Source organism: Schistocerca americana, chromosome 1 (assembly GCF_021461395.2).
Source record: "Schistocerca americana isolate TAMUIC-IGC-003095 chromosome 1, iqSchAmer2.1, whole genome shotgun sequence".
NCBI lineage: Eukaryota > Metazoa > Arthropoda > Insecta > Orthoptera > Acrididae > Schistocerca > Schistocerca americana.
In genome coordinates this window covers 892,085,645-892,096,111 of record NC_060119.1, presented here as the reverse complement: position 1 = coordinate 892,096,111, position 10,467 = coordinate 892,085,645, and the positions used below count along the sequence as shown (strand labels likewise).

General features: G+C 37.5%; 1 protein-coding gene across 1 annotated transcript; it reads right to left on the bottom strand.

Annotated features, from left to right (window-relative positions):
* Positions 1-819: 819 nt before the first annotated feature.
* LOC124614534 (40S ribosomal protein S15Aa) lies at positions 820-9,696 on the bottom strand. The gene is made up of 4 exons (XM_047142951.1): positions 9,539-9,696; positions 9,179-9,313; positions 8,926-9,091; positions 820-951 (listed from the first exon to the last, which is right to left on the bottom strand). Exons 2-4 carry the CDS (start codon positions 9,309-9,311, stop codon positions 858-860), a joined length of 393 nt encoding a protein of 130 aa, XP_046998907.1. The 5' UTR covers positions 9,312-9,313; positions 9,539-9,696; the 3' UTR covers positions 820-857.
* Positions 9,697-10,467: the final 771 nt, after the last annotated feature.

Genomic DNA, 10,467 nt, shown 5'->3' with positions numbered 1-10,467 from the left:
GAGATCATTTTCCTGAATCAAGTCTAACAGTATCACAGGTATATTTATAATGGGACAAAATTATCGTCTCAAGTATTATTCATGCACTACACTCATGGTAACAGAGAATGGCCAGAAATATTCTTTTACTGAAATGTGTTCTTTTCCATTGGTATACCTCTGTTATTTCGTACACAATGTATTTCCCTGTTCTTTCAAACGCCCACTTTTCTGTCCAGCTTATCATGTATCTGGTAAGTAAATTGTTTTAGATTCTGGGACTACTACACCTTTGTTATATTAAACCCCCTCCCCAAAAACATAAATTGATATATTTTAATTTCATGATTTACAGTATCATTTATAATTTTTTTTTCGCCATCAGTTGGGAGCTGACTGTAACACCAATCACTCTACTGCTGCATCAACTTAATTTATCATCAAAGGAGGAAAATGACATATGGCAGTGATACATGAGAGAGAGGGAAGAGAGAGACCCTCTGGTCAACTAGAAGTCCAGCAAGAACTTACAGCCTTTGTAAACAGTATATTTGTGAAGGAGGAAACTGATGAATTAAGAAAAAAATTTAGATCTACCTATGTTATTTCTTGACAATGTGTAACAATTTCGCTGCAGTTTCATCAGATAAAGTTGTATATCTGTCTAGAGAATATAAGTCATTTTCATTACTAAACACCATGGCACCTAAGGGAAGCAACAAAACAATGTACCTCCCAATGATGCATTTAAATCTTAGTTCCAACTTATTTTTCACTTTCTTTTAAATGAGATAAATCTTTAAATTTCAAATGCATTGAAATGAATGAAAACTGCAGAAATTTATGGGAACAAATTTATTGACACAAGTCACAGTTCATTAAAAAAAGAAACCCAATATCTTCCCTCCAAGATGTTTTCTCCTCGCTTCTTCATGATCCATTATTCCTCCACTAGTAGTTAGTACCACATACCTGAAAAAGGAACAGTTATTTAGAAGTACATTTTTGTGTGGTAACTATAAAGTAACAACACCAGCAACTATTAAGTAATAACACTGTGCAGACAGTCTAATCCAACTCAGCCAAAATAGGTAAACTATTGACTGTACAAGCAAATGCATCACCAACTTATTAACAGATACATCTACAAAAGCTATCTGCAATTACTGTATAACAGAGGGGGGAATGAACCAAACTATTGTTTGTTTTTCATGTCCACCTATCAAACTGTATCTTTGGAGAGAGACTGCAGTCAGCTATGTATTACTTTTTAGTTGTGGACTACTTGTGTACACAGGACATGCTGGTGTCTGCTATTGGCCTGACTCAGCATTCCAATTGTTTCAAGTCCATCAATTGCTATGCATTAACTGAACACTGCAAGCACACTGACACTGGCTTAGTACAATGGCATCTAGCAACTTCCACATGAAATTGAGAACCCTGATTAGATGAACTCTGTTCCCAAGAATAAATGTATTAACACGAGCTCGGGCTAACATGGAACATTTTTCTGGGCCGCATTACACCACAGGCAGTGAATCAGATGAGTTAAAACTAACTGGATAAAACAATGTGATGGACAAGCGGAAATAGGGCAACAGCTGTGCAGTTAGTGTACATGATGGTAAGAAGTCTTCAAGTTAATAACAGAATAATCAAAACAAAACCCTGCCAAAAAGATCAAAGCGACAACAAAGGTATCTTAAATTAGTTTTATACCCAGAATAAATTGTAACACTAGCCTTTTACCCACAGCTGCATCCATGTACTTGTACAGCACTTGCTCTGTACTCATCCCTGACTACACCCTCCTCATTTTTTAAGCACAATCCCATCCAACCATCTCCATTTCACTTCGCATCCCAACCCCTCTCACTATCCACTTCCTCCTTTCTCTCTCTCTCTCCTGAGACATGCCCATCTGTACATTTTCTTCAACCTACACATTTGTCCTATGAATAAATAACAACTAATCTCTTCAAGTCTGCATATTCACACAGGAATAAAATTGCTCGGTCAAAGAGTTCCAAAATGTACATCGCTGCCTTGCTAAGAATCTCAGAGGCAAATGTATTAACATACATTGTAATACAACCACTTTTCCTACACCAGGGTCTTTCAACATGTTATGTTACAATTGTCAGATGGGTACAGGACTATAAATTTAAAAGCAAAGAGGGGTAATATAGGAGTAGGTCTGATACTGAGTAAGACAACAGGAATGCAGGTAAGCGACTATGAATTGCATAACGAACACATTTTGTAGCCAAGGTAGACAGGATGCCAACACCCCACAAAGTTTGTATCTCAATTAGCTCTGCAGATGATGAATAGATTGAAAAAAGGTCTGATGAGGTAATAAAAGACATTACTCAGATAGTTAGGGACAGGAATATTTAATTGTGATAGGGGAGTGGAATTCGAAAGTATGAAAAGGAAAAATAGTAAGTAAATATGGACTGGGGGATAGGAATGAAAGCAGAAGCTACCTGATAAAATTTTGCACAGAGCATAATTTTATCACTACAACTTGGTTAAAGAATCACAAAAGCAGGTTGTATATATGGAAGAGATCTAGATATAATGGAAGGTTTCAAATTAATTATAAAATGGTAAGACAGATTTCAGAACTGGATTTTAAACCACAAATAATTTCCAGGGGCAGATGTGGACCCTGACTACAATTTATTGGTTATAAACTGTAAATTAAAACTGAAGAAACTGCAAAAATTTAGAAAATTAAGGGGATGGGGGCTGGATAAGTTGAAAGAACCACAGCTTTTTGAGAGTTTCACAAGTAGCATGAGGCAATAATTGGCTGAAATGGGGGGAAAGGAATGCAGTAGAAAACAAAGGGAAGCTTTGAGAGATGATCTGATTAATACTTGTACCATAGAGCATGAATATGGGACTTTGTAGCATTGTGGAATGTGTCAGTTTAACAAAAGATTTCTTTATATGCCATAATTCAAACTTTTTTAGTTGCAAGATTATTAATTTATATCTAAAAATTCATCTACTGAGTGGAAGTTGTCATTCAGAAATTATTTTAATTTGTTTTTAAACGTTCGTTGGCTAGCCGTCAAATTTTGGATGCTATTTGATAAGTGACCAAAGATTTGCGACAGCATAGTTCACCCCTTTCTGTGCCAAAGTTATATTTAACCCAAAGTAGTGAAGATCAGCTTTTCTCTTAGTGTTTTAGCTATGTACATTTCTACTGCTTTTGAAGTAGGATGGGTTATTAGTTTTAACTATGTACATTTCTACTGCTTTTGAAGTAGGATGGGTTATTAATACCAAATTTCATAAGCAAATATTTTGGAAGTTTGTGTGAATATCCCCAGTTCCTTATATAAATGTCTTCAAGATGATCTTGGCTAGGTTCTATCTATTATTCTGATAACATACTTTTGTCAATGAATACATTTTTCCTTAACGATGAACTACACAAACTATGTTGCCATATGAAAATCGTGAACGAAAATAGACCTAGTAAGCTAATTATGTTTGATCACCAAAATTTGCAATAACCATAAAGCAGATTTACTACACAGAACTGTATATACTGTTATCAAAATTTAATGACAGTCAATTTGCAGAGAACCACTTAATTTTCTGAGAGACATGATTTACAATTTCCTCAGCTAATTCTTTTATTTATTTTTTTTTTTTTTTGGGTATGAATACTGTACTTGTAGCATCAGCAAAAACAACTAGCTTTGCATCTTCATGAATTGAATATAGAGTGGCATACATTAAGAACAATAAGGGACCAAAGAATTTTAGAAAAAGCTGTCAGAAGTGAGACTGGGTGGTAGTTGTCAGCACCAGAATTACCCCCGCCCCCCTTTTTTGTGCAATAGCATATTTCAATTTATCAGAAAAAAATGCCGTTTCAGTGAGCTATTACATATGTGACTGAGAATGCTACTTATCTGTTGGAAACAAGTTAGTACTTTGTTGGTAATGCCACCAATTCCAAGCAAGATTTACTTTACTAAAGTGGGCTTCACAGATGCTCCACACATTTTCCACAGCAAAGTCTCAGTGTAGGCGCAGTTCCATACAGCTACCCAACACTGAACAGAGCTTAGGGTAAACTGAAAGACAAGTCTTGTTTTGAGTTGAAGCCAACAGATGCAGTGAGAATTTTACACACATTGGACTCAAATGGTCAATTTGTGTTCCCTATTTTGACATCGTGCGTCAAAGAAGATAGATGGTATCAGCAGTGCAAGTTTTAGCACATTCTGCACACCTTCCATATTTTAAAACATCTGCTAGCTTAGTATTTAGTTTAAGTACACCAAGGAAAAACTTTCAACCTTATTCCTGCAGTATTGTGAGTAATCGTTTGATGAGGACCTCTGCACCATGCACCCTAAAGATACATGAATGTTTATAAACTTCAACACAAGCCATTCACCAACTCTATAATTATCATATAACAGTGTGCTCATTGTGATGTTATACAATAACAATGAAAGAAGAAACGCAGAGACTGACACCAAACAAAGGCAATGAGTCATAGAAAGACAATGAAAAGACTGCCTGGTTTTCGACTACCTCTCCTCCTGCCCAGACATGTGGATTATATCCTACCCATTATCCTCCTTGCCCCTCCCACAGTGGGCAAGACTCAAGTTTCACACGGAATTTGCAGACTCCCCTCCACAACGGCCAAAGGCCGGTCACGTGATTCCACCTCCACACGGACAGGAGGCGGGGCGTGACTGCCAGCGCTCCTGGTTTTACTTGAGTGTACTATGTTGCCTTTCCCGCTGGAAAACAAACACACTCTCACCTGCTTTGTGTCTGTAAACAAAACCAGCAAAGTGCACTTCAGCCAGGTTGCACAGATTTTTTTCAGGTTTTTGCTAAGAGTTGTTTAAAAACATACAGCCCAAAAAGAGCCTAGAAGATTAAGTGACCCAACAAAAGTTTGCACTCTTTTTCCGTTTTATTTCACAAAATAAATATTTTTCTTATTAACTTTCGTGTGTAGCGAACATGAGTTTCTAATGTGATGTTTTTATTGCTCAAAATAAAATGTCTGTCACAAAATTGACGAAGGAGTCGGCTTCAATTTCGTGTACGGCAATTAAAAAGGCTTAAGTTCGTGAAATTTCCACTTTAACGTGCTGTAACAAGTTGGCTATTTCTTTGTACACAAACATTTAGCAGATGCAAACCGTTCATTGTTTGTTTCGGTTCTTTATTAAAGTTGCTGTCTACTGGTGTTCTTGTGAGATTTTATTTCGCATACTTCAAGCATTATGTTCATAATATATCCATGTCTTAGGCTGATATAATATTTAATGCATAGTTTGGCAATACATGGGATATGACTTTTCAGAGTTTTACAGGCGGCTGAAGAATGAGTTTCCAACATTTTATCCATTTGCTGCTCAAATAGGATACAATAATTATTGAACTGTCAATATTTTCCATACAGTCGTCCTCAGCAAACTGCTGAATGGTTTAAAGTTTTGTACAATAACCACATATATTTGCTGCCATGACAAACTCTGTTGCCATTATTATGAATTACCTTATGTATCTATTGCATATCCAAAATATGTGTGTGTTATTAGTTTCGGAAACTTGTTCTTTTGAATAACATTGCACAGAAGGTTTGTTTCTAGTACATACTTATGTTTATCTAAAGACATTGAAAATGCCTTGTAAGCAACATTTTCAAAAATTGTAGACTTTGACAATTTTAATTTCAGTTATTAAAGCCCAGGTAAAACCATGATGAAGGCAAATAACACCTGTTGGTAGTAGGCCTAAGACTGAGCGCTGGCAGTCACGCCCCGCCTCCTGTCCGTGTGGAGGTGGAATCACAGGACCGGCCTGTGGCCGTTGTGGGCGGAGACTGCAAATTCCATGTAAAACTTGAGTCTTGCCCCACAGTGGTATTCCATTGCCCACCAAACATACACAAGTATCTCTTTTTGTCCCTAGTCCATACATGCTCCAAACTCCTTGCACCTCATGGTTCATATCCCTGCAATAGATCTAGACACAAAACAAGTTGCATACATCCATCACCACGAGTCCGATCACAGGCATCTATTATCCCATCAAAGGCAAGGCTACCTATGAAAGCAGCCATGTCATCTACTAACTTGACTGCAACCACTGTGCTGCTTTCTATGTGGGCACGCCAAACACAACCACATGAATGGATGTTGACAAACTGTAGCCAAGACAGGTAGACTGCCAATAGCTTGACAAGTTACCAAACTTTATGTGCTCCACTTCAATGGCTGCTTCACAGCCTGCACTATCCGGATCCTTTCTACCAACATCAGCTTTTCTGAATTTCGCAGACAGGAACTCTCCCTACAACATATCCTTCATTCTCTAACACCCCTGGCCTCACCTTTCAACAAGACCCCATTCTCCCCCCATACCCGCTCCCACTAACACTATGCACACCTACTCAACTAATGCATGTATTCACTTTTCCCTTTCTCCACAATTCTCTTCCACCTTTCCCACTCCTCCAGTGCAGCCTTTCGACTCTGCATCTAGTGGCAATATAATGCCCCATCACATCCTTGCGCACTCCCACAGCAGCACAACTCTCTACCTCCATCCCTCACCTCAACATCCCCTGCTGCCTCCTCAGCTGCACCACCCACCCTGGGTGCCTTGCCCTCATCAGATAAAGGTGCAGCTTACAGCTGTACCTCACAACTATAGAAAGTAGGCTGTGCTTTCTGCTTCTGAAGGATCTTTTTTTGTCCAAAAGCGAAAAGTTTAGCAGTCCCTTCATTGTAGCTGTCTGTGACTTGATGTCTCTTCTATGTGGTGAGTAGCAATCCATCCTTTTCACAATCTTAGTCCATCATCATGGACTTTCCACTGTTTAAATTTATACCACAGTTAGTCACCTTGTGCATCTTGTTCTGTCATTCTAAAGCGAGATTTTGTACGGATCAGGAACTTAAACACGAGGGTTTGTATTCCTAACCTTTTCGACCACTACTGAATTTCACAGAATCTATAAGCCACTACCTTTAACCGAACAATCTAATAAGCATTTGAATTAAGCCTCAGACCATTACACATAACCAACATTATTTTCTTCAGAAAAATCATCCACGTACAAATCAAATGTCTGTACAAACATTCACTATACCACTTCACCAAAACTAACAATACACTGGAGAGCTCAATACTATTGAGACTGAACAATCTTGTGACATTTGATTCACATGCTAGGATAGCAAGTGATTTACAAGAAAGTAAAGGACTGCACCAAGGACAAGCTATAGCTCTCAGAGAAACTTGAAAGTTTTGTGAAACGCAGGTGAAAATGGTGATAATTCCTACAACTGTACAACTTCAACTGTATTTGAACTTGTTTACAGTAATAGTTTTTACAGTATTTATGGATACTGAATAAACATGTCATAGGCAAAAGCATTGCCCTTCAAAAATATTACTTGGCTCTGAACCCAACATGATGTATAATTGACTATCAGGAACTAATTACCAAGTGAGTTGCGAACGAGCATTTTAGTCCCTGTTCACATATTAGAATGACATGTACGAAAGTTACTAGTTTTTAATCAGCTTTGGGACAACACGGTAACATACAGATGAGATAAGGAAGAAAAGTATCCTGGAATTGAATGCCTGACAAATGAAAAATCACATTAAACTGACTGACTGTGGTAACAATAAACAACAGCAACAAGACCTGCTGAAGAGATAATATCAACAGATACCACCAGATTACATCTTATCATGATTTTGACTATTAATTTAGAAGCAACTTTATTTATAACCTGCATGTGTTACAGATTTTTTTTTAATGATCAAAATCCCTAATAAGTTAATAATGCAATGATGGATAGCATCAGTAGAACTCAGTACATATGGTGGCCATTGAAAAATCAATATTTCTAGAGCTATGATGTAAACTGGTGGAACAGTTTAACGAACAGCAGTACCTAACTGACTCACCAGCCACGGCAAATAAACACTTCATTGTGGCCAGAGATGCAGTTTTACTTATTCTTGCCTCCCACAACTATTGGTCACAATATATGCAAATAAATACAGATGAGTCATGAGAACTACCACCTTATAAATTTAATGCCAAGTAAGATAAACTAATTATTCATGCCAGGCAAAACAGTGTATAACTTATCAAGGCTATTCGTAAAAAGAAAGCAAATAAACTATAGCCACGCTACACTTTCTCTATGTGTTAAGTTATTGCCACTGAGGCATAAACAAGGGCTGCACCATAATACAACAAGGGGCAAATACGACAAACATCATTTCACAGTTTAAAGGTATTCACAAAATTCACGAACTATGTAGAGACTGTTTTCTAATCTGGGTTTATTGAATTTTCCGGGTAGTTTTCGTTTCTAAAGCAAGAAGTGTGTTACATAGGAGAAAGTATGTCAAATATTAACAAACTTAGGCAAGAGGGTATGTAACAGAGAAGTGACAAACTGCCTATTGGCTTCTGTCTCGGGTACTTCGGCCGACGTTCATCTAATGATTTTTCTGAACTCTTGCAAACTTGGAGTAGCACCCCAGATACAGGACAGATTGGAAGGTTAAATTTCTGTAATGAGCTGCCATACTACTAAGTACTTCCCACAAAAACATGCTACACAAACCAACAAATATATCAAGTAATTGTATGGTACATCAAATTTGAAAAAGGCATTGGGAGACGCCCTATGTACCATGAGCTACTGGTTGTGTGACTGATCAGGGTACGATTTAACTAAAGCGAGGAGTCCACGTATGTTCAGCTTACCTTCACCAACGATGGCTTACAATAAGTCAACAGCGAATCAAAAAATCAGCTACTAATATTTTTCTTTTGTTGGAAGTTCACAATTCCTACAATCATTTGGGACATTGGTGTCTCAAACTAAAAAACTACTAAAAACCTGAACTTACCCGAACTGTCGAGATGGGAGCAGATTATTCGTCCACTTCTCAATATCATTGATTGGTACGTCAAACCTAGGCGATATGACACCACATTTATTTAATCTTCCAGTAAGATTAACTACAATTTTCCCAGCGCGATGGTCATCCACTATTTCAAATTCTCCAATGTAACCTACAAGATAAGTTTCGCATGAACATTTGATATGCATCACTTCATTAACCAGTTAACTAAATCAAGAGTCCGTAATTCACTGCTTACCATGCTTCATCATGACAGTCAAGAACTTCACTATGACTTTGGAGCAAGGCCTGATTAAGACCTGCCTTTTACCTCTCTTCTCAGCATTATTGATTGACTTGAGAGCATCACTCAAAACATTCATGCGCACCATTGCTGAAAATTTAAGTGTATAAGAAAATAAACATACAGTAAACTTAGAATTATTACCTCTAACCTCTGTTACACACTGTAAACACAAGCTGCAGCACAAAGTATTGACACCGTTGAGATTACAAACGTAGAATATTATGATATAACTATTCAGATCTTCCCGCGAAACAATGTACATCTACCATTAACAACACAAAAAGATACAATTAACATCGCCTGATCGATTACCTCCGATATAAACTTCACCATTCAACGTGTTTCACACGCACTTTCGCTACATACACAGGAAAAAGGAAGTTCAGGAGTCTAGATACCAAAGACACAACACTTTCCCATAGTCAAAGATAACAATTATTTAGTCGGAGCGTAATCGATGTAAAGTTCTAACAGAGCATATAAATAATTTGGAACCCTGTTAAGGCTGATTCACAATGGCCGTCACGTCATATCACATTAAAATATTCCAAAATGCATTTCAAATGACGACATCCACACTGACACTCAACGAGTCGTCGCGTCACCGCAAGCCTTCCCGCGAAGTAACCTTTGGCGTCATCGTCTGCCTACATCGATAGTTAACTTGCATTCGGCACTCTCACTCCTGATATATCTTGCGTTTATATCCTGTTAGTCTTCGTTTTATAATTGTGCTTTCTTTCCATGTCAGATTGCAAATGTTCAATGTTGACTTGAATACCTTTCTGTACTGTGTATCAGTGAGCACTGGCTTCGGGACACTCAGATTTGTGCAGCAAATAAACCAAACTTGATTTAATAAGTAGCTTTTGCAGGTAAACTAATAAATGCGGAGGTGTATGCATCTATGTTAGAAGTAATGTTGAATCTAAGGAGATAATACTTAGCAAGGTGAAGTGCGCAGAAAAAGATTTTGAATGTTGTATTTGTGAACTTACAGACTGTCAGACTATCATTGTTTGCATCTATAGGTCGCCATCAGGTGACTTTACTCAATTCTTATATTATATAGATGATCTTTCAAATGAATTGAGAGGCAAGTCAAACTGCACAATAGTTCTTCGTGACTTTAACATTAATTTTAACAAAAGTAATAAGAACAAGGTCCAATTATTTAATCTGTTTAACACATACAACATGCAACCTACAGTGCAGGAAATTACGAGATATGGAGATGGATC

Coding starts and splice junctions, on each gene's coding strand:
- LOC124614534 (XM_047142951.1), bottom strand. CDS start 9,311: ATGGTGCGCATGAATGTTTTGAGTGATGCTCTCAAGTCAATCAATAAT. Junction 9,092..9,178: donor GACTGTCATGATGAAGCATG/GTAAGCAGTGAA, acceptor CTTATCTTGTAG/GTTACATTGGAGAATTTGAA. Junction 952..8,925: donor CTCCCATCTCGACAGTTCGG/GTAAGTTCAGGT, acceptor TTCCTTTTTCAG/GTATGTGGTACTAACTACTA.